The sequence below is a fragment of the Neolamprologus multifasciatus genome, chromosome 7 (assembly GCF_963576455.1).
Source record: "Neolamprologus multifasciatus chromosome 7, fNeoMul1.2, whole genome shotgun sequence".
NCBI classification, from domain to species: domain Eukaryota; kingdom Metazoa; phylum Chordata; class Actinopteri; order Cichliformes; family Cichlidae; genus Neolamprologus; species Neolamprologus multifasciatus.
In genome coordinates this window covers 3,590,577-3,618,571 of record NC_140445.1, presented here as the reverse complement: position 1 = coordinate 3,618,571, position 27,995 = coordinate 3,590,577, and the positions used below count along the sequence as shown (strand labels likewise).

Here is a 27,995-nt window from a genome sequence, read left to right as displayed (position 1 = left end):
TCGGGTCATACATATTTTCCCTCGCAGAGGTTGGAGATTAACAGAAAACTGACATGTTTTTAGAAATGCATATTTCAGCATCTGGCATCGGAGAGCTAACGTAGCACGGAGGATGCTAAGTGCAAGGATCAACAGTTTGGAGGTATTGCACATCGTCACATACACCAAGAGCTTCTCTCTGAATGTGTACGAAAGGTTTTGACTTAGCTCGTTAACTCATTATGTCCCATGTAACCACAAAACTTTAATTAAGCTGATGTAACAAGTTGTCATCGACACATTATTTTATGCCACCTGTGTATGATTGTCTAATTATTAAGTAATTTTCCTTTCTTTTCTTTTTTCTTTTACTAACAAAGAGAAATTCAGTACATTTATATTCTTGAATGTGATACACGTTTGGTATGCTTTGTTGCTAAGTGAGGAGAGAAGTGTTTAAGTCGAGCCTAACGTTGCCTCAAACATAAAAGGATGAGTCCCAGCATTTTCCAGGTTTATTCCAGGGACGTCAAACTCACTGCACAGTAAATCCCTGATATATTTAAATTGAAGGGAAAAAAGTGCAATTTCAATAATAAATCTAATTTTTTTCCCCTACATGACAAAGAAATGCTGCTGTAGTACATTAAAAGTCTGTCAAGCATGACTCTTTGGGCATAAATTGTAATAAATGAATGTGTAAAATTACAGACAAGGTCCTGTTAGCTCATTGCACAGACTTTCTTGTAATTATAAAATGGAACATTTTGCTTTTTTTCACAGCCCATTGTCCATTTTTTACTGAAACCACACTGTTAAAATCAGAAATTTAATAGTTTAATAGTTTAATCATTTATATAGCACATTTAATTACAACAGGAGCGTTGACCAAAGTGCTGTACAACAATACAACCTAATAAAACAACAAACACCAAATATGAATTAACAAATAACTCTCATGCTGTATTAAAAGCCAATAAATAAAAATGCGTTTTAAGATAAGATTTAAAAAGATTGACAGTGGGAGCCTGTCTGATGTGTAGGGGTAAATTATTCCACAGCTTGGGCGCTACGACTGCAAATGCTCGATCACCTCTATGAACCAGCCTCGACCTTGGTACACTTAAAAGCAAAAGATCACATCATCTAAGAAATCTATCTTGTAGATTGTGAAACACAAGAATTTTCTGTCATTTAATTATTCATCTAGTTCTTATTTACTTCCTTATCAGCAGGAATTGCCATAAAACAGTTAAAAGTTGATGCCCTCACACACATTTCCAAAGCCGTCCAGTGGACCAGATTGGGGTCTGCCTTATTAATTTAACACTGATATGGGATCAGTGCTCTGCATCAGCAGTTACCTGAAGTCAAAGTTTTTGTATCGTCTCCATAAATCCATCTCATGATGTCTCATATAAACACTAATACTTCTGACAAATTCGATTGTTTCAGTCTCTCTAGCACGTTGTAAATTTGCCGCCCTGGCACACGCAGCAGTTAAGGCACTGTGAAGAAATACTACCGATTACTTTCTCTCCGACTCGCTTCATTCAGAGCTCAGCCTGCAGCTGCAACGCACTCTGCTGTTACTATTTCTGTCAAACAGCTTTAATGCACGTTACACACTCGATGCAGAGAGGACGGGTGCTCCAGCGCACCGACACACACCCACGCGCGCACACGCAGCATTAGCAGCAGCATGTGGCTTCCCTAGCCCTCTCTCTCTCCCCCTCTTTTTTTACACACAGAGGCTCGCCCGTCCTCAGTCGGTGGGCTGGGTGTGTGCCGGACAGAGCGCACAACGATCAGAGGAAGCCGAGACAGCGAGCGACGTGAACGAAGATGAGAACAAATGTGAGCCGCGTTTGATCCGGAATAAAACTCCAGATTCTGGTTTGAACAAAGACTCGAGCTTCTGGCTTTTAAAGCGAAACCACTTTGTGCCCTTGAAGAGAGAAAGCTGGTTCAATCAGAATCCAGAAATCGCTGCCTTGACCGAATGCTGCAGATGAAGGAGAAGAAGAACAGTTCCTCTCCTCTTTCTCTCTTTGGAGGCTGAAACTGCAGCAGATGGTGAGCGGCTATTGTGTGTGTGTGTGTGTGGGGGGGGGTGCATGCTCAATAACATGCCTTTGAAAGTGTGTGTTTTTGTCTATACACCTGTGCATGAGGGTGAACAATAGGTGAGCAGAAATAAGTGGACACTCATCCACTGTAACTTTAACTTAGTGTTTGTTTCAGCCTGTTTCATCTCTCTGCCACACCTGCAACTTTTCATTTCATTCATGACGATTATTTGCATTTTTAATCCATTGTGAAACTGGACAAACGTGTCCCGTAGATTCAAATAGCATATTGACTTACTGTTGCAGCTGTAGGGCATGCAATGAGTACTTTGGGTTTCCACAGTTTGCCCCTATTCCTGTTTCAACATGACATCTCCCCCCACGCCCCGGGAAATTGCCATAAAGGAAAGATTTTTCCAGTGTGGTGTGGAGATCTGCACAGAATCCTGCCTGTGAGCCAGACCTCATCGCCATGCATCAGTGTTCGACTGAACCCGGGCTGTTAGTGACGCCCGTTAATGTCCAGACTTTGGAGTCTCCCGTTCATCCAACACACACGGCTGAAATCGTTGGGTGTCCACATACTTCAGGCCATGCAGAGTACAAGCTGATGCTTTTAATAGAAAGAGAGTCTAAAAGCGTGTGGGAGTGAGCTTGTGTGTGTGTGTTTGGCTTGTATTCAGTGTGTATGTGTGTGTTGTTTACTTGCTCCCTGTTGTCTCCCTGCCCGCCTCAGTGTGGATGCTGCAGTGTGTTTGTGCTCTCGGCCTTTTGGACCCAACGCTCGGATGCCTCATTCTCAGGCTGTTTGGAGGAAAAGTGCAGCCACGGGGGGGGGGGGGGAGACTGCCTGTCAGAGGCCATTAAGCAGCTCGCCGGATGCCAAGTTAGAGCCCAGAAAAGCACGGCGATGCACTGCAGATGAAGCGGGGAACGTCACACGGCAGCACTTCAATGACAAAATCCGAACAGTGGAGTTTTAAATTGAGATAATAACCCTCCACTTTTCCACATAAGTGGAAAGCTGTTTGCTGATTTGTCTTACGCCATTTCAGCCTGAGCAGATAATGAAAGGCTTAAAGAGAGAACTTTAAGTGAGAAGGCTGTTGTTAGAATCACCGCACAGTCAATAAAAAGATGATATAAAGAAATAAGAGCGGCATTAACGATCGAGAGGTTTTTGAGGAAATGTTTTTGAAGCCTCGAGGTCTGATTTAATGACCAGAACCACTGCTGGCAGTTACAGCGGGACAAAAACCTAATTTGATCAGAGAGACGTGGAGCTGAGGGGGAAACTCCAGTTCGCCTCAATTCAACAACAGATTTTTGGAGTGTGTAAGAAACACTGTGGCGTTACAGCTTGGGGATGAGTTAATAACTAAAGGTAAAATGTCACAGAGCCCTGCAGCCTTTTACCTTCAGCAGATGTGAGGAAGGATAACTGAAACATCAATTTCACCCAGTAATTTAGCACATGCATATAACATAATGCTTTCAGTCACTCATTCAAGTGACTTTCATTCAGTAATGGTTGAAACAAAGCAAAATCCTCTGAATTATCCCCAATAATTCACAGACGTCACCTAATTCAAACCTCACTGACGCTCGCTTCTTGAACCCCACTAACCTCAGAGTCAGGGGGAATGGTTTTAAGGTCGGTCCATTAATACAAATGTAACCTGCTAAATGAGAAGGATTTATTTTGACACACTGGAATTAACCTATTAAAGCCCAGGTAGAACTCCAGGGTGTTTACTAGTCACTATTTGTCTGTTTCTTGTTTAAACTAGTGATAAAAAGCAGTTAATTAACCCTCATAATGTCCTCCCGATTGCCATACACCTGTTGTCCTCAGGGTTCAAAAATGACCCTAGGACAGCACATGAATGTGTTAGCGAGCAGCGATTCACAGCAAAAGACCGGCAGAGGCTACAGTGCTTGTTGCTAATCTACCCCAGGAGCTAACCATGGTGCTGAAATAAAGACAATTACACTGTTATTCACAAACATTAAGTAAATATTTGGATTTTTGTGTCACTTTATACAAATAAATGGGTATAAAACTGGTTGTATTACAGCTACCAATCGCCAGTATGTCTGATTAAATTAACCCGACTACAAAGCAACCATTTAATATTATAATAACTGAGCTCGTGCATCAACGTAAATAAACCAAGGAACTCACTTCCTTGATATACACATAGGAAGACCCACTCAGCGTGGAACTTAGACTGCTGCAGAGCAACAACCAACAAGGTGACATTCTCCAAAAGAAAATCATGGCTGCATGATGCTAGCTCTTACCAGAGTGGCTCAGTGTGTATGAGGAGATCGGCTCTATATTGTTTACAACTGACAGGCCAAACAAAACAGCAGATGTGTGTGTGGTAACAGTACGATAAAAAAAAACGAGACAGCGCGGGTCAGAGGCTGATCGGGTCGGGGGGCGGGGCGGGAGGAGGTGTTTTCTGGGATCAGATGTTTAAACGACATCTGGACTCCTGCACAGGCATCTGCCCTGCTCAGGGATTGAAACTGGGGTTTTAATCTGCGACCCGTCGCATCTGCGTGGGTGGCGTCTAATCTGGCTGATGGTGCATTTGACAAGCTGCTTCGACTCAACAGCCGTTTGCTCACAAAACCTCCATAAAGTTGAAACACAGGAGGAACATTTTGCTTCAGTTTTTGTAACTGGGAAAGCTTTTACTGGGACGTCACTGTGGGAGGATCCATGCTGTGCCCTGCAGAATGAGGAGGAATATGGGCTTCTGGAGTGGGAAACGTTTGAACGTTGAAGAGACATAAAACCCACAAAGAATATTACAGTATAGCTCAAACCACAGGAAGGCAATTATTTCAAAGAGTTCTACAACCCAATACTGTGTGATTAGTAGAGCTGGATATTAAACTTTAGTACTTTATGGCCCCAGAAAATATATACACATATATATCAAAAACATGCTCGTGTAGAAGAGCATGCAAAGTGCACTTTTACACTTCTAACCTATCAGAACGTAGGAAAGCACAGGATAGGATGAAATACTTTCTCTGCAGATCCTCAGAGGCCATACTGGCACTGCAAGTCTCGGTCTCTGGGGCGTCTCCAGGATTTTTTAAATGGTTAAAGAGAAGGAGACCAAGAACAAGGCAGAGATGTCCCACAGGAAATCAGAATATTTGCTCTGAAAGAAATAGCACTAGTAGCACTACACCGGAGACTAAAGATTGTAAAATATGGTTTCAAAGTCAAACAAAGTGGGGAAACAAATATTTACTCTGTACTTAAGAAAAAGTCATAATAAGGAAGATGTTTTAGCATCCTGATAGAATCAGTAGTAGTCATGTGAAAAGGAGGATTTCACAGGACAGAAACTGTTTTCTGGACGACTTTATCAATCTCTCACATCACTGTGGAGGAATTTGGTCCACTCTTCAGTTCACTGAGGTTTGCCACATTTATTTATGCACAGCTCTCTGAAGGGCCCACCTCAGCATCCGAGATGATCCATTTTGGACAAAGCTTTAGCTGTTGGGCAGTTGGCCTCACGTTTAGCTTGAGAACACCTGACTCAAGGTGCCTGGATCCTGTGGCTGCACAACAAACCCAAATCATCAGGCCCTTATCACCACGTGGACAGTTAGTATAAGCCGTTTGTGCATTACTGCCAAACAGCTCCACTTTGGTCCAAAGAACATCTTTCCCAAAGTCTTTTCGTTTGTTGAGATGCAGCTTTGCAAACCTAAGCTGTGCTGTCCTTTTTAGAGAGAAGAGGTTTTCTCCTGGCAACCTTTCCAAACAAGCCATGCTTGTTTACTACATATGCTCCCTGAGCTAACCTGTAGAGTCTGAGATGGAGCTTTTGGGTTGTTCTCTACGGAGGCCCGCAGGGGACATGGGAGAAAAAAAAATTAAGACGGACTTTTGCGAGATCTCGCAAAACTAACTCGGGATCTCGCAAAACTTTTGCGAGATCTCGCAAAACAAACTCGGGATCTCGCAAAACTTTTGCGAGATTTCGCAAAACAAACTCGGGATCTCGCAAAACTTTTGCGAGATCTCGCAAACGTTTTAGCCGCATTCTTCGGACGCTGGCTCGAAGCCGACCGGGAGGTCGAGGCACGATGTGCCGGGAAAGCGGTGTTCCTCCCGGCTGTAGCAGGTCTCGACCTCCCGTTAGCTTCAAGCTAATGGGAAGAATGCGGCTAAAACTTTTGCGAGATCTCACAAAAGTTTTGCGAGATCCCGAGTTTGTTTTGCGAGATCTTGCAAAAGTCCGTCTTAATTTTTTTTTCTCCCATGTCCCCTGCGGGGCTCCGTAGTTCTCTGACCATTGCACCGGGTGAATTTGCTGAGAATGTGTTAACACAGAATACTTAAATACTTTAAATCAGGTGACAAAGTGACAAAACTTGTGCTGCTCACACTTGCTGATGATCAGTTAATCAAGTAATTTGATTAGCAGCACCTTGCTGCTACTTACCCTCTCACTTCCCATGGAAGAAATAAGCGTAGACTTTATTACACATCAATTTTGATCCATTAATATATAATATAATAATATATTCATCGGTTTAACATGACTCTAACTCATTGTACACTGCTGATTAGTATTTATTTATTTATTTTTTAATTTAGAGCAGCAGTCTCCAACCCCTGGGCCATGGACCAGTACTGGACCATGAGTCGTTTGGTACCGGGCTGCAAGATTTGAGGCTCGGTGTGAAGTTTTTATTGTTATTTTTTAATCTTTTATATCGTTAACTCGGTTTCCCTGGGTCTTTTCCCGTGTGTTATGAATAAATCTTCCTTTTTTGGTACCAATACTGGTTTCATTTGTTGTATTTATCTGTGACACCTTAAAGGCCGGTCCGTGAATATATCGTCCGACATAAACCGGCCCGTGGCGCAAAAAAGGTTGGGGACCGCTGATTTGGAGTTTAAAATCTGCAAAATAACATGCAACTAAAGCTTTATCCTATTTATATTTTAAATATTTGCTTCCATTTTGAGTCATACAATAGACTAACTCAGGTATTTACCAGAGCTAGCATCAAAAGCCTCCATCAGAAAAAACCCAGCAGTCTTTCCTTGACTGTATTCTTTTATGAATAAACCCACTGGGAAAATTTGATTTTGGACCTAGCGTCCTCGACCTACACCCAGCAGCCTCTGCGCTCTCGGGGGTGTCCTTAAAAGTCCAAAGAAGGAGACGCCAAGTAGGGCAGAGAGGAGGGCGAGCTACAAGGAGCGAACGACTGAGGATAGAAAGCCAGGAGCAACTTCACAGATTGATAAACAGAAGATGACACACCAGCCCCTACGTTTGTTTTTGGTCCTCGGCTCGCGGCTGCGCATGTGTTTGAGTGTGCAGCGGCGGGCGGGTGTAGAGCACCGAGGGTGCTCACTGGTACTTTAATCCCAAAGTAAAGGGATCTGGATAAGGACATCGAGTTCAGCTCTGCCTGAAGGATTTATACAATGTGAGATTTTGTTCTTTCTACAAATACTTCGGATCCAGCACCAACATCAGAAAGCATCAGAGGTGATTCTGCATGCTCATCCTCTTAAGGGCAACTCTGAAGATCAAATGCAAACGACAGCTGTCCCTCAAAGTCTCGTTGCAGGATTCAGTGTGCAGAACACAAAAGCCAAAGGGGTTACTCTGCCTCTGCTTTGGTTCTGTTGAGGTGACGGCTTCTGATGAGGACGGTCTAATCCTGCAGACACTCTGAGCACCAGTACTTACAGTACATTATCTTCTATTCATACACAGAGGATGTGCCTGTCAATATCATCCAGGGATGAAGGCCCTGATTTTTTTCCCCTGGTCTCTTGATGCTGTAAAGTGACGTCAAATATTCTTTGAGGGAGCCATTATCTCGCTTCTATACCTGCATTGTAATTTCCCCTGTTTTCTAATGTCAGTTGTGCCCCGAAGGCGACTTTCTGCCTCGCACAGTTCGCAGCAGAGTGACGGACATCTTTGTGCCAAGTTAACAAAAGAAGGACCTGCAACAAAAGAAAGACCTTGAGGCAGCGTTTCTCCAGCTCTTTACAGCAGTTAAAGATGGATGGTGGAGTGACAGCACTTTTCTTTTTCCACTGCAGCTTCATCTCCCCCTGCACGCTTTCCTCTGCATATCAGAAGTGCCCCAAACATCCAAAGATATCAAGAGAAGTAAAGTCAGCGATTTTTTTTTATATAAAAAAGAGAGAATCGTCAAAAAATTTAAACAGTTTTCTCGATTGCATGTGTGAAACAATGCTGTACTGTATCCACAGCGTACAGGAACTGCGAGTGGGCGTTAAGAAGACAAAAGTTGGCAATGACTTTTCCTCTGATGTTGGTGGATGAAAACACAGAGGATTATTCCACTTCAGCATGAAGCGCATTGTGCGTTTTCTCTGAGCAAGAAAGGAGAAGAATGAAAAGGATTGAGGGCGTGCAAAAAAGCTGCCCATTACAGCACAAGTCTGTAGTTTTTAATCTGACATACTCCACTTAATCTTCCATACTGAGCTGCACTCTTTGTGATTTAAATTAAAAACAGGCTTGTAGAAAGGAAACAATCAGTTTGAAGCCCTGGACCAGAAGGAAAAGACAGCAGTGAGTGGATAAATGTGAACCTGAATAAAGATAAAGCATCACAAAGATGACCTGTTATTCTAAAAGGGAGGCTTTTTTCCCCAGTCGTCCAAAATCCCCAAATTAAAGTCCAGTTCACCTTCTCGTCTTACCTAACAGACATGGCTAGGACGGTCACTGGACGCTATGAGTATGTCTGTATGTAGTTTCATATATTTTGGTTTATAGTAACCATTGTCCTTAATGTAAATATGTAAGAAAAACTGTGTATGTTTCTGTTCCGTGTCCTGTGTACTGTTTGTAGTATATTTGTCTTTTTGGCTGCTGTTACAACCAAATTTCCCCTTGTGGGACAATTAAAGGATTATTCTATTCTATATTTTCTTTATCTAGTTCCAAAAACATTCATCAATCCTCTTCAAACTATCTGTGTGTGCAGCTGGGAGCCCGAGTAAGTGGAGTGCCGAGTTTGAAGTCGTTTGAATGAGTGATTTTGTCATGTTCCTTGGTCTTTTGACCCAGCGTTTGAAGTTTTAGTTTTTTTGGATGTTGTTTATGTTTAAGTTCATTAGATTAGCGAAGTTCATTTGGTTATTAGACTCCTTGTGTTTTCTTCCCCTGTATTTAAGTTTGTATTATCATGTCTGTCTCATGTTTCCTGTTTTATTTTGAAGGAGTCGTGTGTTCTTTGTTCATTGTATTTAGTTTCACTTCCCTTGTCTTGTCATTAGGCTCATGTCAGTCAGCTGTTCCTCGTGTTCCCACTTCCCCTAATCACCTCCTGTGTATTTATGTCCTCTGTTTTCAGTGTGTCATGGTCAGGTCGTCTGTTGTCCACGCCATGTTTCCTATGCTATGCCATGCTTCCAAGTTTCTTGTCTAGGTTTTTCTTATTGTTTGTTTAGATTTCCCAGTTTAGGTTTGTGTTAATTTTGCTTCAGTTTGCCCTTTGTTTGTACCTTTTTTACCAGCCATATTAAACGGCTCGCTTTTTGTTAACATTTCAACAGTTCCCTGTTCCCTGGAGTCTGCGTTTTGGGTCCTTTTGTCAACCCCTACAGTCTGCCCTCGCCAGACTGTGACAGAACAACCTGACAATGACACACTGAAAACAGAGGACTTAAATACACAGGAAGTGATTAGGGGAAGTGGGAACACATGGAGGAACAGCTGACTGACATGAGCCTAATGACAGGACAAGGGAAGTGAAACTAAATACAATGAACAAAGAACACACGACTCCTTCAAAATAAAACAGGAAACATGAGACGAACATGATAATACAAACTTGATAACATAAGACACGCAGCATGAAACACAAAGGGTGAGGGAAACTTAAATACAGGGGAAGAAAACACAAGGAGTCTAATAACCAAATGAACTTCGCTAATCTAATGAACTTAAACATAAATAACATTCAAATAAACTAAAACTTAAAACGCTGGGTCAAAAGACCCAGGAACATGACAGATTTTCATATTTTGGATAAAATTTGTTCGTTAGGGGGAGGGGCGCATACACACAGTATACATGAACCTTTTCCTTTCCCTCTGAACCCTACATTCGTTTCAGTAGCCTTAGGCTACGTCCACACGTACACGGGTATTTTTGAAAACTGAGATTTTCCGTTTTCGTTTTAAAAAAATAATCCCGTCCACACGTAAAGGCAGAAATGAAGGAAAACGCTGCTAGGAACATGCTAAAGCAGCAGGTGGCGATATATTCCTAACTGTGCAGAAATGTTGGCCAATCAGAAGTCTAGAAGCCTCGGTGGGAAAAAGTAAACAAAGCTGGGGCATAGAAGCAGAACCGAGTCGTATGTGTGGAGGGACAGTAACTGTGTGTGTATATGTAAGCATTTAAACACTGCAGAGAGAACAATTAACAGTAACAGTATTGTAGAAATTCATTTCACCGAAACAATAACGTGGCGCACAGTGTGACGTCAAAAAAGGCGGACATCTTTGACGCTGCGTTTTCTGCGTTTTTCTTGTTTTAGAAAGTTTTAGAAAATATCCACCCTGGCCTTGAGTTTTTAAAAATCTCAGTTTTCAGTGACCAAAAACGCCGTTTACGTGTGGACGAAAGGTGCAAACGCATAGAAAAATCTGCGTTTTCAAAAATACCCGGGTACGTGTGGACGTAGCCTTAGTAATGGTACTATTACAATGCCCATATACTATATACATACAATACTTATACTCCAGTATTTCTTTGCACTTTTACTTTACTTTTGGATGGAAATATCAGACTTGTTAAACTATTTATTGTAAAGATTTAGTTCATCTTCATGTTTCAGCATTAAAGAAATTCTTATGAACTTAAGTTACATGAAGTTCTTTAAGTACATTTTGAAACTAAACATTATACAGTATTAATGGTAGTATTATAACTTTTACTTATACTCTTTTACTCATATCATAAAATATATTTTTTGTGTTTATGAAACTAATTAAGTACCTTATCCTTTAGGCTACAGTCTTGTGCTGATTAATAATATTTGCAACTATTTTTTGTAAAAGATCTCAATAGTAGTTCACATTGGGGAACAATTTGCAACTCAGCGTTTGACAAATTCATGTTTAGCTCTGCATGTACATTTTTTTTCAGGACACTCTCCAAAGCTGAAAGTTTGCGTGCCGAGAGAAAGAACAGCTGGATGGCAGCCTGAGGTTTCAGTGGATTTGATGTGGCAGACATGAAGAACCAGCACCAGTATGGACGAAGTCATCTGGAGAGACTGGGTGAGTCCAATTCATATACTATACAAAACCTATATCTTCACCTAAATATAATGTATAGTTTACCTACCAGTAAGCTAAAATTAAGTGTGCCGACAAACCTGAGAGACTCCAGCGCTGGTGACTGAGACGTCAACATGAGTCGCTGCAGGAATTAATCTGCAGTGATCTGCTTATAACAGAGGAAAATCTACCATGATTCATTAAAAAGCAAATTTAGGTAAACTGAGGGAAGTAGGCTTGCAAGTTTACAACATTAAACTGAATATAGCTTCACAGAGTTAATGCATGAGGTTTAAATGTTTCTAAAATATGTACTGATAGTTTATTCTGTTTGTTTCTCGTGTCTTCCAGTCTGCGTGGCTCTGTCCGCTCTGGCGTTGGTTCTGCTGGGACTTCTGGGTTCGGTCACAGGCTGTCCTGGTGTCTGCACCTGCTACGGCAATACGACTGACTGCACCGCTGTTGGACTCCTCTCTCTGACGCCTATCCTTGGGCTGCTCGCCCAGGACTCTCTGGCACTCCACCTACCCCAGAACAATCTCACCTTCCTGGGCAAAGCTGAGCTGTCCAACCTCAGCAGCCTGGAGGTACTGGATCTTTCCAAGAACCACTTTTCAACCGTGCAGCCAGGAGCTTTCCTAGGCCTGAACAGCCTGCGCCGCTTAAACCTGTCCACCAACTACCTCAGTAAACTCAATAGCGGCACAGTGACAGTCGAGGCCTTCAATGGAAGTCAGGGGAGTAATGGATTGAGCAAGGAGGTTTTCAAGGGGCTGTGGCGGCTGCAGGAACTCGATCTGTCCTCCAACGGCCTCCTGTGGCTGCCCAAGGGCCTGCTGGATGGGCTTCAGAGACTCACCTGGCTGTCTCTGGCCAGCAACCGGCTTGTCACCCTGGACAGAGTCACATTTGAACCCCTGGTGGGGCTACAGCACCTCCTGCTGGTAGGAAACCCTTGGAAATGCGATTGCAAGCTGAGAGACTTCAAGCACTGGATGGAGTGGTTGATTTACAGGGGTGAGCAGGGCTATTAGCAGGCCTCTCCATATCTCAAATACTTTAAGACTGTACCGGAGCGAGTCTGGGCTGTATAATCTAAGCAATTAATCTCCGCTCTGCAGGATGGATGTATGCTGAGCACAGACATCTAAGAGTACAATGACCTCTATATCTTTCAATCCTTCCCTGTCTCTCCTGGTTCCCTTCTTTCTCCCTTCCTCCTTCTCTCCCCTTGTTTTTGTGTCCCCTCTCCATCTGTTTTATAGATGGGCAGGTAGATGTGATGCAGTGCAGCCTCCCGGAGGATTTGAAGGGCAGGGACATCCGCAGCGTGCCAGCAGAGATGTTCAGCTACTGCCTCCAGACTTCAACCAAGGAAGGCGCCACCCGGCCTCTTTGCCCGCCCGGCCGGGTCGGAAGCGCCGACGATTGCATCCGTCAGCGCTACAGACCCGCGAGCGTCCGCCGGGCGCAGGGCACGCAGGTAGTTGCGGCCGTTGTGTGCGGCACAGTGTGCGTCATGATGGTTGTGGCAGCGACTTACGGGTGCGTGTACGCCTCGCTGGTAGCACGCTACCAGAAAGAGATGAAGAGCCGCGGGCAGCCCCTGATGGCTGAGTCTGGAGCCGACACCGACCTGGAGGATGGGCAGACGTCATCCCCGACCTCACTGGAGGAAACGCCGCCCAAAGAGGCCTGCGGCTTCGTGCACAGTTATCGAATCAGCAGTTTCTAACACGCTGATTTCTGCCTCTGTACTTCAGCTCTCATCGCTGATGAGACGAGGTCTGCAGAGAGAAAGCCTGCAGCTCACTGGGCGAAACTCTCCGGGTGGGGACTGATCGTGCAGCTTAATGGAGCGGACTAAATCCAGTGAAGCTGTGATTCTGCAGTACTTCTTTTAATGTATGGATGCTCTGTGAATTGTTATTCCCTGCGCTGCATCCCTCAGCCAGCTTTGAAACTTCTCTCGAGCTGCTGTTTGGCACTTCCGCACCTTGACTTTCCCTTCATGTGTGTTTCTTCTTTAGAAATATGAATCTACGTTTAGTTCCCGTCTTTGGATCTGAGCCCAAGAAGCACAAAGTCAAAAAGTACAAACGTCTGTGAATGTGTGACATTTCTGTTGATGCGTCCTGCAAAAAATTACTTTTCTCTTAATCAGCTGTGCGTGTTTTACAGTCCCCGTTCTGCAGAGTAATTCTTTGTACCTGTGTTAGGTGGATGCCCCCGCTGAATCTCCTCAGAATAACAAACACTTTGAACCACATCAGAGTTCTGCCGCTGTCAGGTAAATGCTGCTTTAAGCTTCATCACAGGTTAACTGCATTCAAACAATACTAGAGCTGTACTGCCACCTAGAGGGCGAGCTTAGAGCTGCAACAGCTTCTAATCCAGCACAACGAAACAGCGATGACTATTATCTCCAACATTGTGAAGTAAAGAAAGAGCGTGAGGAGATCAGCTCACATGTGTAATTGAACTCAAGGACTGTTAATCATGCTGAAGGTAATAAACTCTTTATTTATCTAAACTGGGTATTTTTTCTTTTTAAATTACCTTGCAACCACAAAACAAGACCAGTAACCAAAGTTAACCAGTGACAAACAGCCTCATCACATTCATTATTACACACCTGAGTGTTATGATACTTGAATCAGTCAGTTTTCTTGTTTCATCTGAAAATATTTAAGAAATGTGGCGTCTAGTGTAGGTTCTACCGTCAAACTTGCAAACATGATGGAGTGTTTTTGGTCCATTTCACAACCTCTAAATCGCTGTTCTTAAATGTGAGTGAGAGGACTACTTCCTTACAGAGTTCTGAGAGTCGTGTTCTCCTTTGCTTTTGACCGGGGAGGAGAAGTTACCTTGAACTTCATTTCCACTGCATGTTACAGTTTAATTCGACGATAGCCGCTGCTGTTGCAGGCAGCTTCACCACATGCTTCATGTCACGTGGTGTAAAAATCCCACACGAAGCGATTTGAGTGAGGATTCTTGCTGACCACTGTATGACCTTCAATATCTTCATTATCTTTTGCTCTTGCCCGACTCAAGAAGAACAACTGAAAATGGTCAGCATATGGCCACTGCTGTTCCTCAAAGTGCCACTCAGAGCTGACTTCTAAAGTGACTCCACCCACATAGACTCCCATGTTAAAATGTCTTATTTTCCAACAGAAATAAACATGTTTGGTAGAGGTGCAACGATACTCGTATTTATATTGAACCGTTCAATACAGTGCTTTCGGTTTGGTACGCATATGTATGAACAATACAAAATTATTAATTTATTTGATCAACTTTCCTTCTGACGATGCTGTCTGTGTTGAGCGCTCAGTGGATCTGCGCTCAACAGTGCAGCCTAGGCGGAGTAGACGAACGCAGATTCACTGAGCGCAGGGCAAGCTAGCAAGACAGAAGCTAAGCTCTCGTTGCAACATGGCAAATTGAACCTCCCCCTCCCTCATTCAGATCTGGCGTTTGGAACTATATTGGTTTTCATGTGACGTATGACCCTGAAGGTAAGCGCGTCAGGGACTAAAGTAAAACAGTATGTTGGATTTGCCACGCAATGCTCAATTACATTGGTGGGAACTAGCGTGTTAGCGCAGTTAGCGCCGTCCAGCCCCACGCACAGGGCGATCTGCGGTAGCTCGTTAACGTCATTTCAACGAGATTAACGCTGACAGCACTAGTGGGAACACAACGAATATGACTGCACATTTACTCCGACATCATCCTCGTGCAAAGACAAGTGGAAGCAGACAAAAACAACAAGCACGCATGCTACAAACTTTACCCGAGTCATTTAGACAGCCGTTAGCACATGATTCTCCTTATGGGGACCTGATATGTTTAATATGCTGCTGAGAATATAGCCCAGAAGAAGCGTATAGTAGAGCTTTTATTTTGGAAAGAGACATTTCTCTGTAATAAACTCTCTTTTCCAAAGATGAGGGATTTCTCAATCAGATAGATTTATTTTATTACTTTGTTGTTTCAGCAACATTAAATTTAAAAACTGTACTTTTGAGTTAAATATATATTTATAATTTTAATAAATGACAAATTAAAAAGGCATGAACATTTTTTTTGTATTGAAAAAATATCGAACCGTGACACCAAAGTATCGAACGTGAATTTTGTGTATCGTTGCACCCCTAATGTTTGGTCTCCACAGCTAACTCCAGCTCCCTTTTAGATGCTGATTTGCTTTGGCTGTCACGGATTAATAAAGGAAACAGTAAGCAACTAAAGCAAGAGGAAAACGCGATAATGACAGTGCATGCTGTGTTTTTGTGATGAAGATGAAGAAGGTGAACATCATAGCTCTTCCACCACTTGTTTGAAACTCACCTCCAGCCACGGCCGTCTTTCCTTCAGTTGACACGGTCACCGATGTCGTCGCTATGATGTACTTCACTCCTGAGGGGCAAAACATTTCGCCCAACATTAACTACAGATCACCTTATCAGTTATTCAATGATAACGAGTTACTTTTTGTTCTGCAGATTAGGGCTGCCACAAACGATTATTTTGATAGTCGACTAGTCACCGATTATTTTTGCGATTAGTCGACTAATCAGATCATCATCCATTGAACGTAAAACGTACAACTTATTGCACCAGCAGCATCTGCTCTTATATAACTATCATTAGCTTACAGCTTTAAGTGTTTAAGGTATGTGCTAACTAAAAATAAAGACAAAATGATAGTTTATTAAATTTTAATGAAATCTGCAGATTGTTTCGGTTTAATAAACTCCTTGCTATCTAAAATATAACAGGACACTGGAGTATATTCTCGAGCATCTCACACTTCTGATAATCAGTTGTCTGCTTGACGTTTATTCAGCTGTGTAAAAACTATAACTTAGCTAACTTAGCCAAACCGATTTACTCAGAAACAAATAAAACACGGAACAAAGCCAAACAATAACATTTTAAAGTTATCTAAGTGACTTATATATCATGTTTAACCTGAGTAGCGAAAGACAGGTGTTCTCACGGGCTCTAGTGAGCCTAGCCCCCGGCTAGCTATCCAGCTAGTGGCTAACAGACGTCTCCGAAAGCGTCGGAGCGCTTTTGAAAATATGTGGTGTCTTGATAAACTGAGCAGATATTTGAGGTTTACACAGCTACATTCTCGCCTGAAAATATGTTTAACGTTTATTTTGTGACCCAGAAAGAATAATAAGAGTAACATTAAAACTAACTAGCTGCCGCCATTGTTGGAAACTGAGCTGGGCCGCGCTATGAATTCTGGGACACAGCTTCTTATTCTTTGGGGTTTAACGGCAGCTGGCATCCTTGTACATGCAGTGCTGCCATCTCCTGTTTCAGTCCGTTATTACACTCTTAAATCCTACTACTTATTCCTGCGGCTTTTGTGATCTTACAAAGCTTCAAACGAGGCGTCAACTATTAAATCAGTCGTCGACGATTTTGATAGTCGACGTAATCGTGACTAGTCGACTAATCGTGGCAGCCCTACTGCAGATGTGTTCAGGGGTTCGTCACAAACAAACCTTTGTCATTCACTGGGTAGTAGTAGAATTTTCCAGGAGTGTTTTCTACAGCCAGGCGGTACCACAGCGGGAAGTGATCGATGGTGAACAGATTATGTTTATCACCTGGAGTCAGGAACTTCCTGCAAAGTGAGCAATCATCCTCAGACAACATTTTACTTTGAAATTCACTCCTAGGCTCGTTGACTGAACTGGTCAGTGTGCAACTGGAAGCTCTAATTTTACTATTTATTTCTAATCATCTACTGTTTCAAACACAAACCTGTTCTTTGTGCTACTGATGAACATTTTTTTACTTCACTCACTTCAAAGAACTCACAAAGGTTACAAACTCTGATAGTCCACAGCAGGAAGCAGCTATAACAACAATTCTTAAACCAGCTGGATTGTATCAGCTGGGATCGTGCTGATTATTATGTGACATTATTATTTTTAAAGAAAGAAGGAGGGAGGGAGAAGATATGGTTCCAGCAGTTAGTGTTATAACACAATTTTCTTTATGCTAATAGTACAGAGGAATTGTCTAGCTAATAATGAGCACAAACAGTGTTGAAAAGCTGCAGCTAGGAGAGCAACACAAAAGGTGCTGTTCTGAAAGCAGAAAGTATTTCGCCACATAAACCTGAACTCTTTGCAGAAGCACATAAGATATATTTGCTGTCAGGTCCAGACCACCTGTTGGAGTTACACCATAACTGTGTCACGTGAGTAAATGTGCACATTGCCAGTCATTTTGTTATTATTTACACCATGTAAAAGGTAAATGGACTGATTTTTATATTGGATTTTTCTTCTCTAGATGAGCACTCAAGGATTTACACAACTTGCCTCATTCATCCATTGCACAAGCACTAGAGCAGACAGGAATCGAACCCCAACCTTATGACCTGCTAGGACCTGTTAGGTTTTAATCAGGTGACTCTGAATGCTCCCTTAGTTACACTACAACAGGTCTGGGCTTCTAGATTTTTCTTCTTCAGTCCCCTTTTCCTCTCATGTATCTGAACTGCTGCACTGTTTTCAGAGAGAAGCACGAGTCAAACCTACACTGGAATATTTTTGTTAGGATATCAATCACTCCCTCAACAATCTGAGTCCCTCAACAATCTGAGTCCCTCACTGCGTTGTGCTAATTATTGAAATGAACGACTGCATCTTCGTATATGAATGAGCATGCATCAGGCGTCTGTTTGTCGTGGGCTATCAGTTCCAAAACTGCCCCTGAGCCTCTTTGGTAAACCCAACAGCAGCTTTTTGACACCAGGAGAAGGTTTGATGACGTAGACGTTAATAATCCGGTCCACTCAGTTTATCTTTATTAACTTTCTTGCATGAAATACTCTTAATGTGACAAATGAATTTTAATAGATTTAAATAATTAATAGCAAATATTGGAAATGTGGAGATGTTGGCTGTTTCTCAAAAGGCACCGATGCAGCACACCTGCAGAAAAGCAGTATCACCTTGAAGATGTTATAATGCTTTGTTTTGTTTTTATTTATTTTACTTTTGTTTCTCTCATTGGAGATAACTGTGATCATTACAGAGCTTGTAAAAAAGGCTCTGATTAACCTTACAGTTATTATCATTCGAGTTATTGCAGAGAAAGTCGATCAATATACGTTCTAACAAACTGCGCAAACGTGCAGGTTAATGATAGCAGCTGTGCAGTGAGATGAGCTATACGACCAATTTAAAATGAGTGATGGCGCAGGAGGTTAGATGCAGGTTTGAGTGCAGCTATAAAGCATCCGAATGAGCCACAAGTGCGTGCTCAGGCCAGTGTAAAACTGCAGATGCAAGATAAGTTTGAACTGTAATACAAACACGGCTGCTTAAAACAGGAAAATCGCTGGAATATCTGCACGAACAGAACCATGCAGACAGAAGGGAAGAGTCCACATAGCGGCCTAACAGTAAAAGACGCTGATAATGTGAGATATTAGTTTCATGTCTGCTGTCTGAGTTAGGATAAAAGTGCTCTAAAAACCTAAAAACGTCCCACTGTGGAAAAGGAGAGAAATATACAGTTATAACCTGCATGGGAACATCTGAAGCTGTGGACTGCAGCACTGCGGTGACATAATCCGTGTTTATGAAGCTCAGGCCCTGCCTGAACACAGAGCTTGACTGATTGTCTAATCCTTTAATATCACGCAGAAGATTGCATCAGCTAAGGAAACACTTCTAGCAGAGTTTGTGTGTTTGATGGTGACACGGGTCACATCCACCTCTTTCCTCTCTTCACCCCTATCTGCACCCAACAATCAGCCAGCATCAAGTTTCCTGTTTAAACTGCGAGTTTGGAGGAAATGGACTGAGTGGAAATCAGAACTGGAGTTTGTAGATGCTGGAATCAGGCTTCTATATAGCTGTGAGACACTTGTAAATATTCTGTAAATAGTAAATTAAACCAGTGATTATGCACTGTAAATAAGAGCACTTAGTGTCAGGTTAGTGGGAGTGAGATTTGCTGAACACCTTTTTCTCATATTCTTGGTCACAGAAATCTCAATATTTTGCTTTTTCCTTTCTGGTAGGGCAAATGGGGAGACATTAGTATTCTGTTCATGATTTTGGGAACGGCTCATCTCTGCAGCAAATAATCTGTTGCTCAAAACTCCTGGGAGCAGGAAAAGTAGGGAATCTGTGTTTAGGTAAACCCTATGCTTTAGTGATGTGTCGGTCGCGAACGAAATGGCTCTTAGAGCCGGGGCGGTAGTTACACTCAGTAGCACAGGAACAGAGCGGGAGGGAGAGAGAGAGAAAGAGAGCCAGGGACAACAACGTCACATTAGAAAGGTATAGCAATCATCCACAACTATTTTCAGTTGCAGATGATAAAGGATACAGAAAGTTTATTCATGCAGGCCCATATGACAAAGAATATGCATCTTCTTTTTGTTTTCATATTATAATTTATATTTAATTGTGTTGTGGTTTGCAGTGTTTTGTGTTGTTTCACTTTAAATTTGTTTAAAAGAAAAAAGCTGAAAATTTAAATAGTTAAAATTTGAAATGTGAATAGTTGGTTTTTGTATTATATATTTTATTTATTACATTTTATGTGGAGTGAATAAATAAAAGTATATTTACGGTGGCCCCTACAGACAAAGCACATACAAACTCCAAAACACGTACAAACTCCAAAACACGTAAAAACACGTACAAACTCCAAAACACGTAAAAACTCCAAAACACGTAAAAACACGTACAAACTCCAAAACACGTAAAAACTCCAAAACAGGTAAAAACACGTACAAACTCCAAAACACATACAAACTCCAAAACACGTAAAAACACGTAAAAACTCCAAAACACGTAAAAACTACAAAACACGTTAAAACTCCAAAACACGTAAAAACAACAAAACACGTAAAAACATGTAAAAACTCCAAAACACGTACAAACTCCAAAACACGTAAAAACACGTAAAAACTCCAAAACACGTAAAAACTCCAAAACACGTAAAAACTCCAAAACACGTAAAAACATGTACAAACTCCAAAACACGTAAAAACTCCAAAACACGTAAAAACACGTGCAAACTCCAAAACACATACAAACTTCAAAACACGTACAAAACACAACAGAAGTGCTCCAGGATGCTAGGGGGCAGTGTTGAGCTTTTGTTACCTCGTGGCTACACAAGCCAGCAAGTACCAACGACCAGATTTGGTGTGTGGTAGTAACAGGTAAATGAACTTTTTTTAAATTATTTGAATATATATGAGTGCTTGTGTATAAATACACAAACAATACACACATGCTTTCAATTGTGTAATTTAAGTGATCTAGGTAGCTGTTTTGGAAGTTCAGTTAAAGCTAGAAATGTGTTTTGGAGTTTGTACGTGCTTTGTCTCTAAGGGCCACCGCATATATTTATATATAAACATATATAAATAAAACCACTTTTGTTTTTTACATTAGTAATTCCTTTTGTGCATAATTTTATATTATTGTTAATAATAAATTAATTAAAGCAACAAAACAACCTGAAGAGCCGGTTCTCTAAAAATAGCCGGAAATCCCATCACTACTATGCTTGCACATTACAGAACCGAGTTGCTGCCATTAAAAAATAAAGTAAATTGCCATCATGTTTTCCAGTATTCAGGTATTTTTTGTGCTTCTGTTCATTTTGGGTCTTACTTTGCCACTCTGGTCTCCACTCCTGCATATCTCACAACCCTCATCAGGCCGGTTCGAGTACCGAGGAAAGCCGTCTCAACCCCTGGCTCCACCCTGCATGCAAACAACAGTAACACAAGATTGAAAGGGAAATCAGCTCTTTATCAGGAGCAAAAATCGGACGAACGTCACACGTTCCAAGAAAAGCCCCAAAAGTTTTTACAAGTAAAACACCTCAATTGATCTTCTAGATATTTTTGGTTTTATCTGTTTAGGTTTTAGGACATCTCATAACCAATAAAACGTCAGGGCATGTCATGTCTCCTGCCTGACCTGTCGCTCAGCATCAGGGTGTTCCAGTAGGCCTCAAGCGGAGCTGTGACCACGGCGTCGAACAGCGTCTGCGACAGCAGCACCTCGTCACCTGGTTAATGGGAAAGCTTCAGTTGAATGAAAGCAGATTCAAGGTCAACCTGGACCAAAGCTTCTAACTGAACGCAGAAAAGGGGAACAAACTAAAGCTTGAGTGTCAAAAACCTACACTCGAGGTCAGGCTCCTTCCCCAGCAGGTAGCGGATGGCGGCCTGCAGCTGTGAGTACTTTCGGTGAGCAGGGTCGATGTCCGTCTCACAGTAAGTCCTGAGGAAAACAGATCTATTAAACCAGGTATTCTGCAGGACGTTTGACACGGTTTCAGGCCAATAACATTAATATATTTGTGTCAGTGTCAGAACAGATAAATGAATTGGCTGAAAACGTTTGTCTTAAATCATCATCAAGGACGGTTTTTACCACTCAGAGGCGATGGTGAGATCTGGTGAGGTCAGATCATGCAGCCCTGAGAAGGAAGGTAGAAAAAGTTCAGTCGGTTCAAATGAAAACACAGAAGTTTACTTCACGTTAGTTTAAGAAATGAGTTGCAGAGCATGTAGTTAACAGTCCACACAGCACACGATTTCAAGTCTGTGCTGAGGGCAGTTGTGGGAAACCTCACCTTCTTCCACAGATACATTTCCCATAAACATGAGCTTCCCGTGACCTTTGGTGAGCGCCATGCCGAAGCTGCGGAGACAGGCGGGGAGACGGTGACACTAATTTGATTTCTGCACCGTACAGCGTGCCATGCTGCCCTCTAGAGGCCTCCTGGATGAAGCTCAAACATTACAGGACATTATATTTTCTGTACTAATATACAATAAAAAACGTTTTGATCCATTCCTCTGTATTTTTGATGATCTCTTCTTTTCTTTAAAGACCATAAGCACATACTACAGGCTTGTGAGATGAATTTATGCTGCTATCTTCTTCGTTGGTCCTTGAGGAAGCGCCTTGAGGCGACTTTTGTTGTGATTTGGAGCTATATAAATAAAATTGAATTGAATTGAATTCCCACGACCTAAATTTTATGTTGTGTAAATTATGTGATACATTATGATAAGTTTTCCTTTTTTTACCCTGACTAAACATTAAGTCAGGATGCATGAACAGCGTACAGCTAGACCCTACATGCTTTCACAGCTGACTGACAAGTTTGACTGAAAATCCAGCGAGCGATGATGTCACCGTGCTACTCGTGAACAACCGGAAGAACAAACTGTCAGACGGGGCACAAGAGGACTGACGGACCGCGCGTTTACCTGAAAGGCGTGTCGTCAATGTTGGTGTAGAAGTATTCGTTGGTGAGGTACAGCGGCCTTTTCTGTGGCACAAAGAATCATTTTCTCAGTGATGCTGCAGTTTATCGGCACGTTTAATAAACAAACTCTACGATCGACTGACTGAGACTTCAGTATTACCCCTTTATCCACCGACGCTCTGATGTTCAGGCTGAGAGTGCCCGTCTCTCCTTTCACCATGGCCGTCCTCAGCTGAAAGTAGAGAAAGAATAAACTCTGAGATATATTTTAAATGTTTTTCTGTCTGAAGAAAAAAAAGACACTGATGCTACTGAACCAATCTAGAAATTCTCTCATGCAGAGAGAAATCAGGGATTACTAAATGCGAAGGGATTTAATAATAATAATAATAATAACACATTTTATTTAAAAATAGCGCCTTTCAGAGCACCCAAGGACACTGTACAATAGAGGTGGGAATCACCATACATCCCACGATATGATATTATTGCAATTTTTAAATATATTTTGCGATATTCAGATTCTGTACATAAAGGTAAACTTTATCAATATTCATTTTATCTAATATCAAAGTCTCACACTCAGTCTTTCTCTCATTTCTGTTTCGAGATGTTCTGTTTAGCATCCTTTTGAGTCTCACCAAGTGTTTTGGGTGCATTTGGATTGCATTATTTTGAGTCTTTGCAGGTGTTCAGAGTTTATTTGCAGCTCTTTGAATCTCTTTATAGTTGTTTAGAGTCACTTTGTAGCGATTTTTTTCTTTTTGCAATTGATCAGAGTTTGTAGTTGTTCAGTCTTTGTTTCTTTGTTGTTGTTTTGTGTATTTGTTTTGTAATAATTTGCTTTAAAGTCTATTCTCTTGGCTGTGCAACAACCTGAACCTCTTGGTAACCACTTTTTATTGCAACTACTGATTTGTGTTTTTTGATATACAGTAGAGGTGGGAATCACCGTACATCCCACGATACGATATTATCACGATACTTAACGCACGATACGATATTATTGCAATTTTTAAAAAATATTTTGCGATATTCAGATTCTGTACATAAAGGTAAACTTTATCAATATTCATTTTATCTAATATCAAAGTCTCACACTCAGTCTTTCTCTCATTTCAGTTTTATTGTTGACAAACTGAATGGTTTGTATTACAGTCTAGTCCAACTTAACTGAATCAACCATCTGGTACAATTATAGCTATTCTGAACTATGCAGTTTATGAAAACTATGCAGCCCCTTCAGCAACTGAAGAATTTGAAAGCAAATTAAAACAAAATATAATTTTACATTAAATAAAAAAGTTTTAAACTTAATTAAAATAAAACATGTCTTAAATTAAAATAAGTAAACTGTCATGTTTATTGCTGCCATAAAAAAAGTTAAACACATTTGGACAGTGAAGGAATGTCAGGATTCTTGCTCAGAAAAAGGATCAACATGCTCTGAAGTCAGAGCACAAAAACCTTTTTGTAACAAAATATCGATTTCTGCTGTCCCTGTATCGATACATTATTAGCAAACAAAATATCACCATGCTACACAGTATCGATTTTTTCCCCCACCCCTACTGTACAACAAATACACAATATACACAATAATAAGAGTAACAGATAAAAGTTAAAAGCATGCAGAGGTTTAAACATAAGCAATTTTAAACAGGTGAGTTTTGAGGCTGGACTTAAAAAGAGGGAATGAAGTAATGTTTCTGAGGTCGGGGGGTAAAATATTCCAGAGTCGAGGGGCAGGGCAACTAAAAGCCCCGCCCCCCACTGTAATCAGACGAGCCAGCCCGTTCTCACTCCCGAGGCGTAACATGCCGACGTTTTGTCACGTCCCGCGGCGTTCCTGAGGAACGCGAAAGGAGACCTTCGGCGTTGTTATGGTACGCGGCGGGTTATGGGCGAAATCCAGTGCAATGATGCTCCCGCGGTAATAGACGTTCCAGCCCTGTATTCCAGCCCTAAACCTAACCTTATCCCTAGCCCTAACCATAACCTTTTTCCTGATCTTAACCAAGACTTTAATGATGTTAAATAGCGTGTTTCTAAGCGATTTGAAGAAAAAGAGCGAACATGTGTAGATTGAGTCCATACGGTTCTCATTTTTCCTCATTTTTCTGAGGTCGTCATTTAGGAACGTGGTTGGGTAGCCGAAAACGTAATATGTTGACGATTTGTCACCTAGCCTAAAATATTACGCTTTGGGAGTGAGAACGTGTTGCACGAGCAGAAGGAACAGAGAGAGAAAGAGAAGATCTGAGGCACCGGGATGGGAAGTTCATCTGTACTAAATCAGAAAGGTAAGGTGGGGAGAGAGAATGAATAGCCTTAAATGTATAAAGAATTATTTTAAAATGAATGTGAAATCTAACCGGGAGCCAGTGAAGCTGCTTCAGGATTGGGGAGATGTGGTGGGTAGAGGAAGTCCTAGTAATAATACGGGCAGCAGAGTTTGGAGCTTGTTAATGGATTTTTGTGTAAGGCCAAATAATAGTGAGTTACAGCAGCGGTCTCCAACCTTTTTTGCGCCACGGATCGGTTTATGCCCGACAATATTTTCACGGACCGGCCTTTAAGGTGTCACGGATAAATACAACAAAATAAAACTAGTACTGGTACCGAAAAAAAGAAGATTTATTCATAACATACGTGAAAAGACCCAGGAAAACCGAGTTAACGATAAAAACGATAACAAAATAACGCTGAAAACCGATAAAAACCCTGAAAACTATACATTTCACACCTGAGCCTCAACTCTCGCGGCCCGGTACCAAACGACTCACGGACCGGTACCGGTCCGAGGCCCAGGGGTTGGGGACCGCTGAGTTACAGTAATCAATTCGAGAGATAACGAGATTATGGATGAGAATGGCAGTGGCATGAGGAGTGAGGAAGGGGTGGAGGCGATTGATGTTACGGAGTTGACAATATGCTGCACGTGTGACATTATTGATGTTTCCCTTTTCCTGCTTTTGGAAGTTTTGACGTTCACATGATGATATCCGAACAAACCCATCAATAATTGTGTCCTGAAATAGTCTGTTTGTGTTTACCAGCTCGTCTGTGTCCTCCCACTCCACCTCTGACAGATCCACACTGTTGTAGTTTGGCTTCGGCTTCAGTTTCTTTCCGTCTTTGTACTGCAGGACAGAAGAGGCCCTGTTACTGAATGTGTGTTCCCTCTTAACGCAGCCTTCAGGAGATTTGCTAAACTTTCATTACTTTAAATTTAGCTCAAGTAAATCAGAGCAGCTGCCACGGAGCCCGTGAGCTAAATGTGTTTTGCAAAGTGACCTTGAAGCACAGCTCACCAGAGGTCGAAGGTCGGGGTGAGACAGGATGTAGCCGTTGTTGTTGATGAGGAAGGCGTAGCCGTGAGCTCCCAGCTGAGAGGAGAGCAGAAAATATTTAAACTGTTTATTTTGGAAATAAAATAAAGCAGAAACAGAGTAAACCGCCCAGAGCTCACCATGTATCGGGGTGCCAGCTTCATCACCTCCACCAGCGGGATGTCGGAGCCGACCACGCCGAGCAGGATGCCATGTGACAGCTGGAGACAGACGCACAGTCAAACGTTATAATCAAGCACCAGCCTTTTGGTTTGTGCTTCTTTCAGAGCAAGGATGAAGCTCTTTTTACATTCAGTCCCAGTGAAACTTCCTTTTCTGTCACTGTGAAGAAGTTTAACTACACTTTTAATGCCTGTGCAATTTTAATATAACAAAAGATATGCAGTTTCAACAGCAGGCTATTTCTGCAGCAGTTTTTAGTGTTCAAAAGTACAAAATATTTGCTCTCTTTCACATTTTCCATAGTAAATGCACGGCATGACAAGTCATCTGAACTATTTATCGATTTATTTCTGTTTTCATTGACTGTACAGTTCGTCAGGCTGACGTGTATCAGAGCTGACACTGACCGTCTCCTTCTTCTTGCTGAAGACCGGCATGGCCACTGAGGTCATGAGCAGCAGACTCTGAGCCTTGGTGGCGAAAAGCTGAGAGACGGGAGAACATTGGGCACAAAGTGTGATTATCTGACGTACACAGACAAACACTCAATATAATGAACAACAAATCTGTAACAGGTGCACACAGTATTACTGTCCACATTACACAACGCGTCGCTGGATAGACTATGACAGACGGGACCGTACAGGTTTTAAATTTTTGTTTTTATATAATATGCTGGCATTTTGGGTCATTTCTTAATTTTAAAGGTGTTTTGCAGACAATGTTATTTGTCGGTGTGTTGATTTCACATTATGTGCACATCTGAGGTTGAACTCCAGGTGGTGGTGTGGTCCTGATGCGGACCTGCCATGATGATATGAGCACTACAATCAGTTTGAGACACTTCAGGGAGTCATCAAGCAACTTTCAGGAAACTATGAGAAAAAGTCGCCTTTTTAAAAGTCAACCCATATATCTATTTATTTGAATGTGGGAATATGGGATGGATTAGGGATGCACCGATACCGATACTGGTATCGGGTATCGGGGCCGATACTGTAAAATGTGTGTGTACTCATACTCGTAAAAGTTAACCGATACCATGAACCGATACTAACTTATTTCATTAATCAGAGGGTGGCTTGTCATTTCTGTTGTAGTTTTTTAGATTGGCCACTAGGGGGACATCCCGCGCTAAACAGGCACAGGGTTAGACGAGTGAGACTGGCGGCTCCAGATAAAAAAGAGAAACTGGAGGCTGCTGTAGCTAGGCTAAACAAAATGTCAGCAGTGTGGACCGGAACAGCCAACTTTAACTCAGGTTTTGGAAAAGCGAAGAAATTTTTTTTGTTTTTTTGTGGTCATTTTTATTAAGATTTTATTTTTTATCGGCAGAGAATATAATAAAACCTGTCTTCCAATTCATTGCATTTGTGTGTGTGTGGTAGAAGTATCGGTTTTTGTACTCTGTATCGGCAAGTACTCAGATCCAAGTATCGGTATCGTATCGGTTTGAAAAAATTGGTATCGTTGCATCCCTAGGATGGATGGATGGATGATCTTCTACATTAACAAAATAAAGATAAAAGAATCTAAAAAGTCTAATTTTCTGAAGCTCAGAGCTGATAAGACAGAGGTTCTAGTTTCGTCCTGATCTAGAATAATCTAGGCCTTTGCCCTCAACTGTTCCTGTTAGTGGACCTAATCTAAGACTTCGTGTTGATCAGTCCTTGTCCTTCAACACCCAGAGTTCTCCAAACAGCCCGTTCTCACTCCCGAGGCGTAACATGCCGACGTTTTGTCACGTCCCGCTGCGTTCCTGAGGAACGCATAAGGAGACCTTCGGCGTTCTTATGGTACGCG

General features: G+C 41.9%; 2 protein-coding genes across 7 annotated transcripts in view; one reads left to right on the top strand and one right to left on the bottom strand.

Moving 5' to 3' along the window:
* Window positions 1–27,995, bottom strand: part of LOC146513492 (voltage-dependent calcium channel subunit alpha-2/delta-4-like) — a 108,880-nt gene that overhangs the window by 42,863 nt on the left and 38,022 nt on the right. For all 5 annotated transcript variants that reach the window (XR_014875403.1, XM_085168742.1, XM_085168744.1 and 2 more), the window contains 13 exons: window positions 26,600–26,677; window positions 26,150–26,230; window positions 25,992–26,066; window positions 25,734–25,820; window positions 22,838–22,909; window positions 22,679–22,740; window positions 22,036–22,103; window positions 21,834–21,879; window positions 21,583–21,680; window positions 21,375–21,465; window positions 21,063–21,155; window positions 16,911–17,032; window positions 15,739–15,807 (listed from right to left, as the gene is read on the bottom strand). Coding sequence is in view for 4 of the 5 variants with exons in the window: in XM_085168742.1 (XP_085024868.1) it covers window positions 15,739–15,807; window positions 16,911–17,032; window positions 21,063–21,155; window positions 21,375–21,465; window positions 21,583–21,680; window positions 21,834–21,879; window positions 22,036–22,103; window positions 22,679–22,740; window positions 22,838–22,909; window positions 25,734–25,820; window positions 25,992–26,066; window positions 26,150–26,230; window positions 26,600–26,677 (1,042 nt within the window). In the remaining variant the exon portion in view is untranslated. The remainder of the gene's footprint in view (window positions 1–15,738; window positions 15,808–16,910; window positions 17,033–21,062; window positions 21,156–21,374; window positions 21,466–21,582; window positions 21,681–21,833; window positions 21,880–22,035; window positions 22,104–22,678; window positions 22,741–22,837; window positions 22,910–25,733; window positions 25,821–25,991; window positions 26,067–26,149; window positions 26,231–26,599; window positions 26,678–27,995) is intronic.
* LOC146513493 (leucine-rich repeat-containing protein 52-like) lies at window positions 771–22,959 on the top strand. 2 transcript variants are annotated; one of them, XM_085168760.1, is made up of 4 exons: window positions 771–2,055; window positions 11,246–11,379; window positions 11,731–12,396; window positions 12,645–22,959. In XM_085168760.1, the coding sequence occupies exons 2-4, from the start codon at window positions 11,334–11,336 to the stop codon at window positions 13,112–13,114; spliced, it is 1,182 nt and encodes a 393-aa protein (XP_085024886.1). In that variant the 5' UTR covers window positions 771–2,055; window positions 11,246–11,333; the 3' UTR covers window positions 13,115–22,959. The 2 variants fall into 2 exon arrangements, with proteins under 2 accessions (XP_085024886.1, XP_085024885.1); XM_085168759.1 differs by lacking the exon at window positions 771–2,055 and having other exon boundaries at window positions 6,654–12,396.